Source organism: Tympanuchus pallidicinctus, unplaced genomic scaffold, assembly GCF_026119805.1.
Source record: "Tympanuchus pallidicinctus isolate F22 unplaced genomic scaffold, pur_lepc_1.0 scaffold30, whole genome shotgun sequence".
Lineage (NCBI taxonomy): Eukaryota > Metazoa > Chordata > Aves > Galliformes > Phasianidae > Tympanuchus > Tympanuchus pallidicinctus.
In genome coordinates this window covers 3,229,003-3,248,583 of record NW_026294748.1, presented here as the reverse complement: position 1 = coordinate 3,248,583, position 19,581 = coordinate 3,229,003, and the positions used below count along the sequence as shown (strand labels likewise).

Genomic DNA, 19,581 nt, shown 5'->3' with positions numbered 1-19,581 from the left:
CATGGGAAAGTTCTTGAATATTAGGCATTGAGGGAAAACCATATTTAGATATTTTAGGAAAAACAGCTCATGTAGCTTGATTTAAGTCTTTGAAATATATCTTCCTGAACAAAAGGTCAATGTTTTAAATGTCTTCTCTTGTAGCCAGATGCTTCATTTCCTAATGTGCATTCTTGAGGGAAACTGTTCTGCCTTTGCAAGTCTGTAACACTGTAATACTTGGTGCTTGACATCATGTCTTCTCACTAGATGTGAGTAGCCATAGAGGTAGCTGTTATCAGAAAAGGAAATATCTACCCCCCGTATGGCTCCTCCTTACCAGATGTGGAGGGTGACAGTATGTTCCAAGGACTGCACTCAGGTCTCACTTCTGTTGTTCTAAGGTTGTAGGAAAGGGTTCATAATGTTCATAATAGTTTTTGAAGGTACAGCACATATATCATCACCTTACAAGCCTGCAGAAAACACAAGGCTGTCTTGCAATGGGTTTTCAGTGTGTAGGCAATGAGCTTACGGGTCTGAAGTGAGTTTGAATTGTTTGCAATAGAGAAGGCAGGCAGAAGAATTTCTGATTGATAGAAAAGTTAAAAGCAAAAATAGGATTCCTGATGAGCCTTCTGGAGCTCTGAGCTTCCTAAGCCTCAGGTGGTGGTTTAGTGAAGCTGGAACACCAGGTCCCCCTGCAGCATTGCAGCCTGTTTGTGTCTGTCTGATTCAGGTCAGCAGAAGTGCGTAAACAATTGGAATGTGATGCTTTGTTCAGGAGCTTGTGCCTGGAGAGCTGTTCCTAGTCTGGGTCGGAGTAAAGGTCCCTGCAGTAAACCCCTGGCACAAGGCTGTTCTTCAGCTTTCCGAAACAATGCAGCCAAGCACAATTTAGCTTGAGGAAGGAATGTGAATTGTTTAAGACTGGGAGATGACTCTGGGCTATGCTAGCTGTCAGATATATACAAAGCTCAGTCAGAACGTGCTGTCTTGTATCTCTTGGCGCCTCTGCACGTTTTACCTGATTACCTTGTATAGTAAATGTTGTTTTATACACACCAGTGTGTCCAGGCTGATGGAGACAGGAGGATGATGTGATAGATGCTCTGCCCAGATCAACAGATGCTGTGACTGATACCCTAAAAAGAAAGAGAGAATTAAGCAACTCGTCGTGTAAATCCCACCCTTGGTTCTGAGTGAGCCCTGGATCCTAATGCCAACCGACAGCTCAGGCTGGAGCCCAGGCTCAGGACAGCCCCTGCTCCAGGCACAGGAAACAACTCGGAGCAATAGAATGCAGGGAGGTGACTGACTGGCCTCGCCTTGGTTTCAATGGATGAAAATGGCAAGCTTTGTAAAGGGCCTTTTTCTTTTATTATTGGAGGTAATTCTTGTTCTGAAACTTGTTAGTGTAGCCTAAAGACTGTTCTAGGCAGTTACCACCAAGTTATCTATATTTCTCCCTTCATTTCCTATAGGATAATCCTAATTGCCAAGTGCGGCTTCAAACATCATGTCCAGCTTTGCTGAATGTTCCCAACTTCTTTTAATGCAGATCCTCAACACAGAGTCTGCTCTAATGTCACTGCCTGCTGTCTCAGATGGCTCTTCCAACCAGCAGATCTTGGGTAAGAGCAGAGGAGGCTCAGGAATAACATTACCGTAGCTGAGAAAAGAAAACCACACACAATTTAGTAGGATTAAAACCAGCTATAACGAAAGGACTAACACAATAACTCAGTCTGTAGTTTGTCTGTTCCCAAACAATTCAGTTTATTTATACAATGATGTTTCTTCCTACCCTTTCATTCAGCTTGCTGCAGTTGTCTGTATACATCATTATTTAACTGACCGTAAAGGAAGAAAAAAAAAACAAAACAACTGGCGTGCTGTTCATTCATTTTAAAAGAAAATAATATATTTTTTAAAATTAACCCCCAGACTTTTTCAGCAGGGTTGTGCTTCATCATTTTGCCCCCCAGCTTGTACTGATTGTGGGGGTTGTTGTGACCAAGCACTTGGCTTTGATGAACCTGACCAGGTCCTCTTGGGCTCACAGCTCAGCCTGTCTGGTCTCTCTGAATGGCGTCCCACTGACTACATCACACAGCTTGGTTTCATCTGCACTCCTGAGGATGCATTTGATCCTACTGTTGGTGTCACTGATGAAGATATTAAAGAGTACTGAGGGACCATGCTTGTTGCTGACCTCCATCTGGACACCGAGCCATTGACCACCACTCTCTGGGTACAATTTTGCAGCCAGTTCCTTGTCCATCAAACTGATCAAACCCATATATTTCCAATTTGGAGAAAAGGATGTTGTGGGGGACCACACCAAAGGCCAAACTGAAGTCCAGTTATGAGACAGGATGAGAAATGTTATTCTCTGTGCAGCATTGAAACAAAATATATTATCTGATGGCTTAGCTTAATATAAGTAACATCAAGACATGTAATTAATGGACATCAACTAGTCAGATTATGTAGTCTGGAAAACAGGCAAAGAAGCAAATTTTCGCTAAGTTGTAACTTGTCCCTGAACAGAAAAGCCTCAGATATATTCTGTTTTTCAACTGCCCCAGCCTTTGAAATGCAGTCAGATTTAACGTATCAAGAGCCTCACAATAGCAGGGAGGCACCAGTCTGCTGCTCGTGTTTGTTGCATTTATTTTTCTTGCTTTATTTATTTGATCTTAAATGTTCTTTGGGGGAATCTCTTATCAGCTCTAAAACGTGGTTGCACCAGTAAATAAGAAGCAGTGACATTAAAAGTAATTGACATTAAAATGTTGTGACATTAAAATTAATCATGTTTGATGGATGTTGGAGACGGAATCCGCAAGGCTCCCGGGTTTGTGTTTTAGCAAGTTCTGACATTCATTCTCCCCCTCAGTTCCTGCAGCTGTTACATAACTGCCTTCCCCTCCTGCTGTCCCCAAAGCCTTGTGCAGGGAGGTGTCGTTGGTTCAGAAGGGAGAAGGGCTTTCTCAGCATTCACAGCAAAGGCTTAAAGTGAAAGGAGAATCCAGCCAGGCTGCTGGGTGAGGTTGACGAGGAAATGGACCACTGGAAAGTTTACAGTGGAGCTGGTGGAGTTGCTTTGGAGTGCTTGCTTGCTGTGTTACAGCAGTTTGAGGCAGAAGAAGCCTTGCAAAACCCAGCTTTTGCAGTAAGAATTGTTTCTTTTTCTAATTCAGTAATAAAAGGGGAAATAGTTAAAGCTGTGTTGGGGTCAGTAGGAATCGCTGCCAGCTCTGCTCATATGGCACAGTGCATGTCGAACAGAAACTGTGGTCTCTGTTCAGGACCTGGACTCTTTGTAGGAGCTGGAGGGGATGTGGTATAATGTGACACCCACGTTTTGCAGCCCAGTTCCTTAAAAATGTGGTGAGTGCCAGGGATGGCTGATGTCTGTTCACTGTTCCTGGGCTCCTGCTGTGCAGCCAGCATGGGGTGGAAATCACAGCTGTCAGCTTCTCCTTTGGGTGGCTGCAGATCTCCCAGAGATGTTTCCTCCAGGCAGGGAACGAGAGGGAGATGCAGCACTTCTTGCTTTCGGTGTAACATTTTCCAGCTTCCTTTTTTGGCGATGTGAAGCTGAAGGGGCCTCAGAGAAACCAAGCGATGTGTTGGGCAGGAAGCCAGCTACCTCCTCACAGCTTGATCTCTGTGCTGGCTTTACTTTCTGTCCTATTCGAAAACTAGAAGTAATAAACTGACATAAGTCAATTTTTCTCATCCCTCAATGGACTGTGGTTGGCATATGGTGCCAGTCTCCTATTTCTGAAAGAAGAAGCTTGCATGGGTTCCAGTGTAACTTCACTTTTAAAAGCAGCAAAAACTCTGTGCCACAGGTTAATTTTGGTGATGTTGAGAAAGCTTGGCCTGCTGGTTAGGATCAACTGGGTGTTCAGCTTGAATTCAAACTTCCAAACTGTAGAACTTAGTCCAGACTCTGCCCCTGTTTCTTTGTGACTTCAGTCAGCTTTGCTGTGTCCCCAGTTAGTCAAGGATGAGTTCAGTATTTGCTTTCTTTCCTTTGCAAACTGAAAATAACATTACTTAGGAGTTTCTCTGTGGGAATGCAAAGCTCATTTAGCTAATAGCTGTGAAAAGAATATTGAGGTCTCAGTATGGGAGGATCAATGGGAGACTGATTTGGTCCTTTTAGTTGTACAATGTGCACTGGTGACTGCAGAGCATCAGCTGGGAGAAGTACTGTTAAGAAAGCTCCTGCAATATGAAACTAGTTATCTGAATGCCACTGGACAAAGTCCACTGGGTTTAAAATCAAGGTAAATAAGTAACAAAATGTTTTGGCATGTGCTTTCTTCTCTTGCTATGTTTTGGTGATATCCAGGTTCCTGAAGTGCAGTAGATAGGCTTGAGTGCTCAAGGTTCCTAGAAGCATAGGGTAAAACAGAGAAATTACAGCTGGGATATGAGATGGTGCTTTGCAGAGGTGCTGAATACCTGCAGTTCTGAACGTATTCCATGAAGGGTATGAAGGTGAACTGCACCTTGGGGAGGCAGAGAGAGAGCAGAGTGCTCAATTCAGACAAGCAGTGCTTTCGTCGTGTCTGCCTTCTGACTGAAAATGCCCTCTTAAAGAGGGGGGAGAGCTGCGTGTCAGTTTCTATTACAGAAACTTTTTTTTCTAGAGAAACAAAGCCAGCAGAAATGCACGAGCACTGCAGTGGCCAACCACGTGCTCTGCTGGCTGCTCATCGTGGCAATTGTGGCTCGATGATGTTGGGAATTTTTGAAGGCAGTATTAAACTATTGGAGCACTGAGTAGAAATGCTGTGAAAAGTTAATTTCAGCTTGGAGAAAAACAGATTTGGACATTTTTGTAAAGAGTATCTCTCTGAAGAGCTGTGTTACAGTGCGTTTCCAAAGTCACGCATAGGGTATGGAGGCAAAGGAAGAGAACCGGAGTGTTCAAGCAACCTGGTTCTTGTTCTAGTTAGCAAGATCAGCACTGCTGGATAATGCAAACTACTCAGCAGATAGTAACATTTTACCCTAGCAAATCTGCCTTTGACCCTTTTTGCAACTTGCTGTGGTCAGTTAATGATGTACTCTTCTGACACTTAAAAGTAAATTTCAGCCCTTTCCAAGTAAATATTAGGAAGAACTCAATGCCAAATATACGTAAGCATTTACTTACAAGCTCATCCAATTAGGAAGCAATATCAGGTGATATATCTGATTAACTACAAGAGCTTGGATTTTATGTCATGTGGAGAGAAATTTAAGCAAGAAAACAACTGGAACTGAAGTAAAGAAACTGCAGCCAACTGTGACCTGCTCACAGATACTGTCAGCAGTAAAAGAAGCTAAATTCATCAACTAAATTATGTGCTCAGCTATATCCCCACAGACCACACATGCTAGGAGAGCTGCAGTTTACTGTAAATGTGGCTGACAGATGGCTGCCAGACATTACAATGGACTTAATCATTGCAGAGCCCACCACCCTGGTCTGGCAGCTGTGTACACAGTACGTCATGGCTGCTGGGGCCAAACTGGGGTGCTCAGAAACCTCTCTGGAGCCAAGGCAGGAGAGCAGCATGGTGTGATTTACCAGGGTGGTCTGGAGGCTGTGGTGAAGCAGGAAAGCCTAAAGTTTGGGGAGTGGTGCTTAAGTCTCCTGGGTCTCTCCCTGACCTGCAGCATGGATCAGAGCATGTATAAGGCAGGAGGGATTTGGGGAGGCCCCTGTGCCAGCTGTTAGCTCAAGGAAGGGTTGCCTTCCACCTGTAAGGATGTCAATTTCATAGTCTGTGTGAGCCCCTGTGCCACTACTTGACCACCCTTGTGATAATGCTTTTCCTAATATCTGACTGGAATTCCCCTTTTCACAATCTGCTGTTGTCTCCCATCCATTCTTTGTATACCTCTGAGAAGAGTCTGGTTCAGATTTCTCTACAACCTTGTTACTCCTTCTGTAAGGTTTACTTATTCATCCCTGAGGCATGCAGGTACACTCACATAAATTTACAAGGACAGAAGTGAGGCACAGAAGCTGCAGCTTGTCTAGGAACCCTTCCATCAGTAGCACAGCTTGAGGTCCTTTCCCAGAGTTCAAGCTTAGATGAGTTCCCTGAGAAATGCCCACTGCCAACTCTCCTAAATCATTCAGCAAAATTATTCAATCATTTCTCTTTGGACTGTACAGAGATCCTTGTTTCCATGAAATGCCTGTATTCTTGTACCAGCAGTGGAGATCTCATGTTCCCCAGTTTATATTCTTTCCACTTTGCAGAAAAAGCCCTTGGAGTGATGCACAAGGTGAAAATGAGCTGACAGTACTCATGGCAAAGGCCAACAGCAACCTGGGCTGCACTGGGAAGGATGTGGCTATCAGGTGATGAAAAGTGATCTTTCCCATCTACATAGCAGCGTTGGGACTGGGTTCAGTTTGGGGCTCCCCAGTATGAGGTATGGATGTATAAGAAATAGACTAACAAATTCCAAAGTACAAGATGTCCACAAGATAGGAATAATGCAATAGTCTGCTTATTTTTTGTTCCAGGAATAGCCTTTAACGTTTCATGTTATTGCTTCAGAATCTCCTGTTGTATGACAATATCTGCCTGATATGTGTTGAAGCTAAGGAAATGAGTTGGCCAAGTTCTGGTAGGGACCTCAGTCTGATTAAGAATGAGGGAAAAGTTCTTTGCTTTTGGGTTGATGGTCAGATCTCCTATGAACATTGACTGTATGGAAATGGAGAGTCCCAGAGGTAGATTCAGCTGCCCATGTGTGCCACCCATTCCTCCTAGGCTTACTTCTCTATACTTCACCTGACCTTTACAGTCTGTTTCCTGATAAGATGCCTGACCTTTTCACTTCCAATTAGCAGACTCGTTCAACTGTTGCCTGAACCACATCTTGATCCTTCTTTCTTCTTTTCAGTATCTTGGAAATACTGTCCTTGTTCACTAGAGCTCGATGATGTATTGTAGCTCTTAGCCAGGCCTTCCTTGCTCTCCCAGGCTGCTGCCCAGATGCCAATTCTCTCTGCAGACACACTTGGGGCATCCCTCACTCCAGAGAAGGGACGTGTGCCGGAGGAGAACTAGATTACTCTTTTGTGCAAAGGTCACAGCAATATTTGGCAAGCACAATGCTTGCGTGTTCTCATTCAGGGTTTCCCCTAGCAATGGCCCAAGGCTTTTACAGACTTCCCTGCTCTCTGAAGCCCTTGGTATTTGCAAACATGCAAAATATATGTAACGTGCATTTCAGCTGCTGGCATGAGAGCCCTGTGGTGAGCAGAGAAAATCTGCTTCCCTCCCTCTCCCATTGCAGAAGCTGATATGAGTACTGGAAAGTAGCTGAGCATGGCTTAGCTCTGACAGATTCTGAGCTGTTTGACTCTGGAATAGGTTCCCTTTCTGTTGTCCCTCCCAACAGTTTGCAGGTTTTATTCAGTTTAGGTGATATTGAAGCTTTGTCTCTCAACTTGCACATTTGAAAGAGCCACTCAAAATGAGATTTAAGCAAACAAAAAAAAATCAGTATTCTAAAGCTGCAGCTATTCATGAGGAAGAGAAATGGGGCTGATTTTAGTTGACATGCCTTTACCAAATATTTTAAATGCTAATTTAATTCTTTGAACTTCTGAAACAAGACAAGGGTGATGATAACCTACACGAAGGTTAAAAAAATAATTGTGGATTTGCATAGAAAAACACAAGAAAGTTAGATTTTCCACAAGTTTTCAGATTCAGAAACTTCCAAAGAAGCAAAAAGGAATTCTTCATTTTCTTCCACTGCTTTTTAAGTTGCAGCAACAATGAGACCAACTGAACCAACGTGATTAATGTGACACTGTTGTACAGCCATGTCCTTTTTCGGGTGGCAGGCTGTTGTCATGTGGAATAGATCCAGAAGTCTGGGGAACATGGAGGTTTGGCCTTCAGCTCGTAAACTACAATCCTGTGGGTGATGGAATCCTCCTGAGACCTCCCATCTCTGGCTATTGTCAGTGCACTAGAGTATCTTAGGTTCAGCTGTGCTTCTAGACATTGAAAAGCATATCAGCATGGCTTTTACTGTTATCATGCTTTTTATTTAGTGTTAAGCAACATTTTCTTACTTCCTGTCTAACTTGAGTCCTTGTAACTTCAGAATCAGTTGTAACAGCTGTGCTGTTTAGCTGTTAGAGTTATAATAGCTGCTGCACTCCACTTGGGAGATGTGTTCCTCTGAAAGGGGAATGCTTTCCAAATTCACTTGTCCTCTTTTTTTCTTTTTAAAGTCAAAGTAAGTTCTCACCAGTGCAGCATTCAGCCTAGCTTTCTGTTCCTAAGTATCGTAAGTACCATTCTGAACACAGAACCTTGCCAAAAGTAAGATGGGACGTAAGCACAACACAAACTAACACTCAGTGTATAGAGATCTAAGAACACAGTTCTTACTAAAGTGTTTTTTTTCTTACTAAAGTAAATGAGGACAAGGCTTGAGAGCTTTTCTAACCTCCAGTAGGTCAAGAACAGCTTAATTAATCCTCACTGCTGCTGGACTTGAGAAACAGAGGCTGCAGACTGCTAGGTAGAGAGTATCTGTAACCCAAACCCTTCTAGAGTTGCTGTTCTTGTTCCTGGCACTACGCTCAGCCTGAAAGATTGCACCTCGTGTTCATCCCAGCAGTGCTGCAGAGTTCAACATCTTTCACAAGACTTATGGGGATGATGGGGAGGAGCTGCTGCTGCTGTTCATTTTCTGCCCTAGGCTAGGCTGTGGCTGAGTGTTTGAGATTGAGTGAGTATGAGAATATGAAAAGTGACAGAGTGCTAATACATTAGGCATTCATTCTGTATCATATTAGTAGCGCTTGTAGAGGATAAGTGAGATGTCATACCATGTTATGTGCAATTATGGGTGCAGAACTGAGCATCTCGCTGAAATAATGTGGATGTGCTGAACAGGGACTGAGGCCTGCACCTTAAAGCCATACCCAACTTTGAAAATGCCTAAAATTCAGAAAAAGCACAAAGTTTCTGAGTACCTCTTAGTTTTCTTAGTACCTTTCTTGGCGTGCTTAAGAAGTTCAAGTTCTGTGACAAAGCAACAACAAAGCAGAATCAGTTCAGTGCTTTCTGGTTCCCCTGTTAACGCTGAAGCTACGATGGGAAAGAAGAATTCTTACTACAAGAAGGGCTTTTTTCAGTAATCTATTTCAACATCTCCTTCTCTTGCATTCAGAGTTGTCAGCTGTTGCAACCAATTCCTTCATTTGAATGTCCATCAGCACCATCCAAGAGGCGTTGTCCTCTTGCTTTCCTCAGCACAAAGTTTTGTAAAGTGTGCAAAGCAGCCCAGAGATACTTGCAGAGAAAAGGAGTATCAGTAAACCTCAGGTGCTTCAGTCCCCCTGAGGACAAGCTGTGTGTAGGTCTAATCCACACAGCTGGAAATCACCAGCTGCACCTCTGAAGCTTAGCTGAGCTGTGTGAACAGAAGACACCTCGACCATTTTACTGGTAGAATGCCTGGACTGAAGGCTGAGGGACTTCACACATTGCTCTGTACAAGCACTCTGTGAAGCATTAAATAGGAAGATGCAGTTCTGATGTCTTGTTTGCTGTTCTGTGTGGTCTCTGGGGATATAAACCCAAAACTGCCTACTTGCACTTTATTTTAAAATGCAAAAAGAAGGACAGCCACAGTACATACATAGCTGCTGGCTGTCTCTGGAGATCCTCAGGTAATTGAATGCTTCAATGTTTTTCCAATATTCCAGAGTTTCTGCAGGCTTTGGACTCAGTTGTGTGTTGGTATGGAAAGCAAACTTCCTGCTGGCTTTTCCAGAGATAATTTTACCTCTTGCTTCTAGGAATGTGCAAGTCAGAGCCTTAGCATGTATGTGGCCATAAGTACTGTGGGACTGGTCTTCTAACTGAACCTAATGAAGAAGCCCTGAGCTCTCCCAAGGAATGTTGTATCCTTGCTGCTAAACCCATCTGAGAGACCCAGACTTGCACCTCATTCCTGCCTCAGGGCAGTGAGATACGCTGTGCTTGGAGCACTGATGTGCACACAGTGTGCTGGTAATGGCTACCTCAGATCAGGGACTGACTGGCTGCTTCCATACAGGGGAAGCATGGCCAACAAGGGCCTATGCCCCTACAGCTGTCAGTGTTTCTTTAGGTAAGGGTCTGTGTGTCACCTGCCAGGCTCTTGCCCCTCCTGCACTTCTTACTCTGTCCTTGCAAACCTCTAACAATCAGAGGCTCTGCTTTGTGCAATGCTGCTGCTTTCTCTTCTCTTCAGGCTCTCTTCCTAGCTCCGCAGTGGTTTCAATTCCAAAGGCTTCACGTCACCATTTGGAAACTCGGCAGCATGCCGGACTGCTCTTTGCTTTTGCTTAACAGCCTCCTCCAGCCTCAGCCCAAGCACATGTGGTTCCAATTACAGGGGACCTCTGCAATGCTCTGTGGATATGGATGAGGATAGGCCGACCTCTCCGCTTCTGACACAGCCAGCCTGTCCCTGCGGGAGCCTGACTGTGAGCTCACATTTTTCTTGTTTGAGACGCTTGTGCTTCACAACCAAATTCCTGAAATCAAAGGGAGGCGGAGGGGAGCGGGCTGCAGGCAGCGTGCTGGGGGGCAGCTCCTGGTCACTGGGAGCACGCGAGCTCTCGGGAGAAGGAGACCTCTGGCCTTTATGTCTCTGCCAGCCAAGGAATACAGAAAGCAGATGTCCCACAGCACAGCCCTGGCTGAGTTAATTATCCTTAGGAGACTTGCAGCCGCCCCCAGCTTTTCCTCCCTTGCCCAAAGAATGCAAAATAGCTGTCTGCAAGAAGACACCATTTTATGTTTATTCTGGCCTAAAATGCTGTCAGTGCAACTGGCCGTTAGGGCTAGCGTATGGCAATGGTGGACACAGGGTGTCAACCTCGTGGGTTCTCCTTATAGCTCAGGCACAACCCAGTGTGGCTATTTACTGGCTCAATTATCTGCAGCAGAAACTCCAGGAGGCTTGGAAGGGGAGGTGAGATACAGGACTTGATGTGCAGGTCTGTCCTATCACTAATTATTGAGGGGGAAAAAATGATCGGTTTCTCAATGGAGAAAAACTGTAGAATTAGTGTCTGTAGTGTCATTGATAATTAAATGATTGGAGCTTTGAATCACTCAGGTGTGAGATTTTTTACTCCAGATACAATTCCATGGTCAGAAAAGCAGCCAGCATCCTATTTAAGCATGTAAAACTCAAAACCTGTCCGTTGCAAAATGCTCCAGTTGCATTCCCTAGTGCTCTCACAAGCAGTGGATGGAGCGAGAGCTGGCTCTGGCTTTTCCATGGAGCAGCTTAGTAAATCTGTTCCTACAAGGCAGCAGCGAGATGGAACTCTAACAGATGGGAAGTCTTAAATTCCTGGCATGAAGGAGTGGTTCAAAGTTGCAACACTGCAGACCGAGCTGTGCTTTAACTCCCAGGCGTTGTTCTTGTATGTATCTAGACAGATTTGTGAGTGGGATCATACAATCACCACGGTTGGGAAAGACCTCCAAGATCATCCAGTCCAACCATCCACCTACCACCAGTACTTCCCCACTAAACCACATCCTCAGTACGACATGTAAGACACATGTGTTTAGGATGTATGCGCAGGATCATTCAGCTAGAGAAATGCTTTCTGCCTGGATAATTCTGCAGGCACTTGCACTCTGCAGGGGTGGGATAACTTATGCTGTTTAAGCAGAAATCCAGGCTTTGAAAACAGTGTGTTACTCAAAACTTCCTTTATAAAAAGACCACATTTTGGGGTAGTGGGATCAGACCAAGGTGTGTAAATAATTCTTTTTAGAGGATCCCAAGGAGGACTCAAGGACTATAAAAGCATTGACTATGTTTGAAACTATGTGTCTTTAGCAAATAGTTCTTCCTTTAGGAGTATGCACTGTGCTGGGGCAATGGTGGCCATTCACTGCTCCTGCTGCATCTTCTTCCAGGAAACACTGTGATGCTAATGGACAAAAGCAGATGAAGCACCTATTGCAGGTGGACTAGAAGTTGCCCAGGCAGTACTACAAAGTCCTTGCATGACAGCCTTCAGGACTGATGTCTCCAAAACAAGGTCAGGTTAGGTGACTGCCCTGGGATGACCCACAGCAAAGTGTTTTTACTTTTAAGGTTTGCATTTAGTAAAGCCCTTTTAAAACCTGGCTTAACTTAAGCGAGTGTTTACATCTCACCTCACCAACTTGAGCCTAAGGCATGGGAGTAGAAACACAACCTATAATTTTCCTCTGACTCAAGACATCATGTGCTAGAAGCAGACCAAGGATTCCTGCAGCTTCAGAGTTTCTTTGGAAAAGTTACAGTCACCAATTCAAGTTTGTCTTATTTGATTAAAAAAAGCCAAAATGAATCTAAAAAACAAAACAAAACAAAAAAGAAGTGTTAAGTTTAGCTGAAAAACGTGCTTCATCAGAGAAGTCCCAGCAGCAAGGATCCATTTTTAACACTGAGTGATCTCAGTGTAGGTGTGGTTGGGGCCAGGTTTGCAAAATGTCACTGTGAATTTCTTGTATCGCAGTTCTCTGAAGCTTTTATGGGTGCTTCTTTTTAAGTGTAGCAGTTAGGTGATAAAGCATGGACTTCTACTTTTGAAAGTAACACCTATATTGAGCATTGCTCCCTAATTCATCTGCCTTCTGAAGCTAATGAAAGATTTAACTCTGGAAGCTTTTTAGCTTTTAGCACATGAATTCGCCTACAAATAATTTCAGCAAAACACGTATTTTCCATCTGACCCTGCGTGTCTGTTTCTGTGCCTGACATCTATGTATATTTGATATTATCGGATGCATGTGCATTTTTGTAGCTTTATGCATATACTTGTTAATGGATGGCCATGAAAATAAGTCTGGTTTCATGATAGCGTGCATGACTATTCAGCACAAAAGCACATCTTTGTGTGATCACAATTCGGTGAGGTCTGCCAGCCCCCAGTTCCATCGAGCTTGGTATTTGCATTGCACTAGAGCTGGCCCACCTTTATCACAGAATCATAGAATGGCCTGGGTTGAAAAGGACCACTAGTTTCAACCCCCTGTTATGTGCAGGGTCACCAACCAGCAGACCAGGCTGCCCGGAGCCACATCCAGCCTGGCCTTGAATGAAATTTATATTCATTTTTCCTTTATGTATGCTTGCTTTGGCGTTGCTAGCAATGCTTGTTGCTCTGGAGGCTGCTGGGTGAGTGAGCTATTGTCTTCTGAACAATGGTGCACTGCTGAAGCATGCTGATGATACAGGAGATTGCAGTGTGCCAGCAGACTGCCACTGCAGCCAGGCTCTTTGAGACCCACGAGCCAGTGCTTTGTGGTGATGCTGCTCTGCAAAAACAAACTGACCTCCCCCTGGTGTCATGCAGTGTGTCTGAGTAAGGCCTGAGTAAAGCTGAAGCAATTCCTGAATTCCTGTTTATGGCACAGAGTCCTACACAGGATGTGGAAGAGGTTTTTTGGGGTGAGATGTGTGGAGCCTGCATACATATTGCCTTACTGAGCAAGAGAGTGGGTCTGACGTTTGGGAAAACCGTCCGTTGTCTGTGCTGCATCCGTGGTCTGAGTGCAGGGAAGCTCTGGGTGTGCTCTGCCCTCGTGTGGCCCCAGAGCTATGAGAGGGGCTGCTCTCATTTCTGCTGCAGTGATACCCCACTCTAAATGCTGTGAAGGTCTGTTCACTTCCAGTCCTTTTCAGATGTTGTGCTGGGCATATCCACAACTGGTACCTTGTATTGAGTACTTCCAGCAAGCCATGTTTCAAGCTTCCTTTTGACTTTGCACAGGTATAGGAGAACTTGGATTTCTTGTAGAGTTTGTGAGCTTAGAAAACCATAAGGACTAAAGGGACAAGTTTTTTAAATAGAAATGTCAACTATGTCTTGGAAAAGCAGGCGATCCCTGTGCCTGGTGGGCACTTCTTGCTGGGGCTCAGTTTGAATCTCACAGCACATTAGCTGGGGGCAACAAGAACAGAATGAGATGTGAGCTCTCCTAAAAGCAGCCTGTTCAAGCCAGTTTGCTTATTGCTATTACACTCCATTAAAATGCAATATATGATCTTGACCTAGGCATCAAATGTAAAACCACATTTTAAAATCCAGAATACCTTGTGAGACAAACACAAAGCTTCAGAGCCCTGCTGGCACAGCCTTTGAAGCTGCTGCAAATGTTATGTGAATTGTGGCACTTTAATTAAACTTATTGATCGGTCATCTAGTGAGTGTCAGCATGTTAATGAAGGCAGCCAGCAGCAGTGTGGCTGCAGGAGAAAGCAGGCATTTCCCTTAGCAGAAGGTATAATTGTATTTGGCAGATGGAGCTTTGAGCCCAGCGAACCCAGTGATAAACTGGATTAATTTTCCCTTTAAAGAAAGCAACTAATGTGGCTGAAAAGGAGCTTTCACAGCCATCAATTCATGCAGAGATGTGTGTAGAGGAGGAGAGTTTAATCCTTTGCAAGACTCTTCTTGTCTTCTCTTTCTAGGCGTTTTTGTACATGTGCACATGTGTAGAAGCCTTTGGTACAAGCACTTAACAAGTATTGATTCAATATCAGGAGCCTGGGATGTGACAACCGAGAGGCAAATCTGAGGATGGGAACAGGAGAGAGGAGTATTTTTAGACCAGTGCTAGTCCTGAGGAAACAGAAAAAGCCAACACAGTGTCTCTTTGGATGTCATTTTTGCTGCTTTTTGTGCTTAAAAGTAAAGGCAAGGTTAAAAATCCACTGTTTGAATCCAAGTGCAACCTGTGTAACTGCAGCTGTTGCCAGTAATCTCGCTTTGTAATCATGGCACTGTGCATTCAAATACACATGTGGAGTATCCTACTGCTGCCAGTTTTAATGAGTTTCATGTTAATTGGTCTAAGAACCAGGAGATTTTATGCGCTTCTTTTCATGAGAAAAAGCACATTTGGGTGCTTTCTTCCTGCACAGCAGAATGTAACACCCAAATGCACTCAGGCACAGAACACTAATGGCATTCACACCACAGAAATCCACATGGATTGTCAATTGGAAAATGTTTTGCAGCAGATTTGACGATCCCTGACCTGAACACGGCAATTTTTCTGTTCCTAGTTTCTCTTTGGGCCGCTTTGAATCGGGTTTGAGCTTACCAAAGCCCGCTGATTATCAAAACTGAGAGACGTGCGAAGCTAAGAAGCAGCCCTTGCTTCGGTCTGGTTTGAGCAGGAACGCGAAACAGAAAAAGGTTCCGATTTATCAGCGCGGTGCCGTTCCGGAGCGCCACCTCCTGCCTCTGGATCCGGGGCTCTGGCTGCACTTGGGCCGTTACACTTAGCAACGTGTGAACGACTCGGCTTCCCTCTAGTGGTTCTCCTTAGCAATTTCTTTCTCTTCTCAGGCTATTTTTGACCATTTCTGGGCTGATGCACTCAGGCTGGTACTTCTTTCCCAGTGTTAGGAAAGAGACTCCAAGCATCATCAGGCTGAGATAGGAATAAAGCTACGGGCTGGGAGAGTATTCCAGACTGAAATGCCACTTCTGAAGTAAGGGGATAAAAAGTGAGGGCAAAAACAAGGAGGTAATCTGAAACTCTGTAGATGCATAGATGAGCAAAACAATCGTGTGACTTCAGCATCGACAGCTCTGGAGTGCAAAGCCATCTGTTCTTCGTGCTTCAATATTGGTGTGAAATGAACTTGTGTATGTACGAACGTCTCCTTGAATCAGCTGCAATCTGTGCAGGAAGCCAAGCTGTTGGGTTTTCTTTGATGCCATGAAGCAAACGAAAAGAATGCAGCAAAATCAAAGTTGTGAGAGCAGAGATGGATCTCAGCCTCTGACCACCAGCATTTGTCTTTCAGCTTCCTGTTCTGTCTGGCTGGCTGAGGCTCAGACAGAATTTAAAAGAGTGGCCGAAGAAAACGTGACGTTGCCTTGTCACCATCGCCTGGGCCTCCTGGAGCAAGGCAGCCTGGACATTGAGTGGCTGCTGCACACGTCTGAATCGGTGCAGAAAGCGGTAGGTTCATCCACAACCTGCTGGGAAAACAGCCCAACAGCCCTACTGCTGTGTTGGCATCAACAGCAGCCATCGGTTTAAAGAGATGTCTGTGAAGTCCTTTGCAATTTATACTGAGGAAGTAAGCAGAATGCCTAGCTGATGTGTTTAAAGTGTGTGAAAGTTAATTGATATTCATTTATCCTAGAATGAGGGGATAGTGATCTGTGCTTTCTTTAAATCAATTAAATTTGTAGCAACTGTGTTTTCTTTAAATCAGTGGTACTATTTAATCAGTCGTCTCCAGATAAACCTCAGAAGTGCCCTTCAGGCTTTCAGAAATTCTATTTCACAGGCATGGGCTTTGAAATCTTGGGGGGAAAAAAAGATAGTCATGGAGTACTTATAAAATCAGATCTGCAGTAACTTGAATCAGCTGGAATGATTGCGTTGCTCTTCTGGTTGAACCCAGCCACAATCAGTGGCTACTTGTGGCATCATCTGATGCCTATTTTGATGCTGGTACAAATGCTCAAATATGAACCTTTAGTGCAAATACAGTTCATGTATCAGTCAGATTTGAAATCCAGGTCTAATTTTCCACCTTATTCTGGGCTTCCTGGGTGACCCCCAGGCACTTAGCTATGCAGGACCTTAGCCTGCAGCTTCTGGAAAGACTTTGTTTTGTTGTTCCATACAGAAGTAAAATTACAGCTGTCCATCTCTGCTCCTCAGGTGATCACCTACTCTGGAGGCCACGTTTACGATGACCTGAATGAAGAACAGAAGGGCCGTGTTTCATTCACCTCCAACTTCCGTGCTGGAGATGCATCCCTGCAGATCATCTCCCTGCAGTCCAGTGATGCAGGGAAGTACATATGCAAGGTGAAGAACGCTGGGCAGTACGAATGGGCTCACATCACCCTGAAGGTTGTAGGTAAGATCATTTTTATTGTTCTTTCAAAGACATATATATAGATATCTAGGCACATTTCCTGTAGAGAGATTTATTACATTAGGGTATAAACACACATAGACATCTCTTGATCAGGTTTCAATAAGTCTTTATCTGCCTTTGCATTTTTTGGCAAAGGACAGAATACAGGAAGAGTCCAGAGAACTATTTTGTGATAAGCTTACCCACTTGCAACATCTCCTTTCTAAATTGTCCTATGATCTCATCATGTAAACTAAAGTGATATCCTAGCAACCATCACTCTGTCCAGAACTCTCGCTGAGGACTCTGAGTTTGTGTCCCTGGAGCCCAAACTGATCCAAGTCAGTGAAGGTGATGGATAAGCCACTGGGGTTAGTATTTCTCTTCCCTGATTCCAGTTTATGGCTTGGCATTTAGCACCTACACTATCACCCCATGGAAGTCCTGCTGTGACCTGCCAGATCCTGTGGGGAGAAGGAAGAAATGGAGAAGCAGGGGGAGGGAAAGGATTTCAGGGAAAGGATATTCTCTAAATCGTGCCTAGAAAAATGCTTTGATACAGCTCCATTGGCACAAGTAGCCGTGAAGCAGACTGACTCAAAACAGAATGTGTTCTTTCTACTTCTTACACTACAAAGCTGCACAAGGTTGCAGTTCAAGTCCACTAACAAACATCACTAGTGTAAATAATAATTTTAAAAAAGGGTTTTCCACCAAGAAAATGATCTGTTGCGTGTGCACGACCTGTGCTCTGTTTTCTACAGAGAAACCCTCCAAGCCCAAGTGCTGGCTGGAAGGAGAGCTGTCAGAAGGGAAAGACCTGTCCCTGCAGTGCCGTTCTTCCTCAGGCACTGCGCCCATCTCCTACCGGTGGCAGCGCATAAATGAGGAAGATGAGAAAGCTGAACATCTCCCACCTACGTCGAGAGTCAGTAAGTCACTTCCTCTTAGAGCTCTCCAAGTGTTGAAAGCCAGATAACCACCCACAGGCACAGTGTGTCCATCTTGTAACCAGGGAGAGCGTGCTGGCAGTGAGAGCAGTGCTTTACCAGAACTTGGCTACAGCAGGATGCTGTATTGTGCTCCACCCTGAGCAAGGAAGTGCACAAGTTCTCATGCTTTGCAAAAGGTTGACAGATGATCTTTCCTGAGTTATCGCTGATCTCGAACTGATTTTGATCTGCAAGTTCAGCGCTTGTTTTTTTTTGTTCCATCCTCCGTTCTTAGTCTTTTTTTGATTAATCTGAGTGGTGTTTTTCCTGTTTCAGACATTTCTAATCCAGGTCAAGTCTTACTGAAGAACCTCACTCAGATGAGTACAGGATTGTACCAATGCATGGCCACCAACGAGGCTGGACAGGAGAGCTGTGTTGTTCAGGTGACAGTGCAGCGTGAGTATTGCACCTAATTGGTATTCTCACCTCTGTATGAGCAGTGTAGGTCCTCAGCTGACCCACTTCACTTGATGAACCCTTATCCACACCCTTGCCCTTTTGTACTCCAGTCACATGGAACACTTCTCACTTGCTCAGCAATATTCCATATAGCCTGGAGTGGTAAATACAGTTCTTGGGCTTAAACGTTTTGGTCTGTTAGAAATGCTGATTTTGAGAATGGCCAACAGAGTAACAGGGAAAAAACAAACAAACAGGTGAGATGGTTTGCCAAGCATCCAGCTGCTAGTTAGCTCAGGCTGGAAGGATTCTATGATTCTATGATTGCATGAGAATGTTGCTCAGTATAAAATCTCTGTGGACAGTCCGTCACTGAAGTTCCAAATTCCTTGTTGCATTTGAGACAGCAAGCTATTTCCAGGCAGCCCAGAAAGGCTGACCAACAGGAGGTAATGTGCAAAGTGGAAAAGCAACTTTGGGTACAGTTTGGTTTTAATCCAGATTCAATATATTTGGCCCAAACAGTAGAGAATGAAATCAGTATGTATGTGATTAATCACATCAAAGGTGTGTAGGCATCTAGGTGTTATGCCTTTGCATTTGTGTGCAAGGAAACGGGTGGAGTTCAGTACAGGCACTGACAGCAAATCTAAACAAACAATGCAGTTTGGAAGGCTTTTGTGTGTAAATCTCAGGGGAGATAAGAAGGAGCCTGAATTGTTGAAATAAACGACTGCTGACAAAGATCTCTTCTATGGAGATTCCATGGCTTTGGAATGTGTATGCCAAGCCAGGCCTGAAGTAGCTGCGTTATGGTCTTGTAGCAAGGAAAACCTGCTCCCCTCAGGCATCTGAAGTGTCCTGGCAGCTTTTATGTCAATTGAACTGAATTGGTTTAAAACCTCATTTTGATTTGGTAAAGCCTCCGCAGGGACAAGCCCCAAGGAAACAACTCACAGCCAAACCCAACCTCACCACTCTTATCAAAAAGTTTCACGCAAGTTCAGCCAAGTGCTCAGACACACTGGGAAGTGTTGTTTCATTAACTTCCCTATTTTGAATGACAAATGCCTTGTATTGGCACAGCACAATTTTCCCTTCTCCCGTTCTCTTTGTCCTCCTCCAGCCACTTTTTTCCCAAAAATTGAATAATTCATTCTGTAAGCAAACAGCGAACATTTCAGGATTCATACCTCATGGGGAAATATCTGTAGTTCATTCTTTTGCCTTTAGAAAATTGTTTGGTACTTTTCTTGAG

The 19,581-nt window shown here is 44.3% G+C and overlaps 1 protein-coding gene across 1 annotated transcript in view; it reads left to right on the top strand.

The window, feature by feature from the left end:
• Window positions 1–19,581, top strand: part of CLMP (CXADR like membrane protein) — a 37,092-nt gene that overhangs the window by 15,439 nt on the left and 2,072 nt on the right. The window contains exons 2-5 of the mRNA XM_052697317.1: window positions 15,856–16,013; window positions 16,728–16,929; window positions 17,694–17,861; window positions 18,198–18,320. Of these exons, the coding sequence (XP_052553277.1) occupies window positions 15,856–16,013; window positions 16,728–16,929; window positions 17,694–17,861; window positions 18,198–18,320 (651 nt within the window). The remainder of the gene's footprint in view (window positions 1–15,855; window positions 16,014–16,727; window positions 16,930–17,693; window positions 17,862–18,197; window positions 18,321–19,581) is intronic.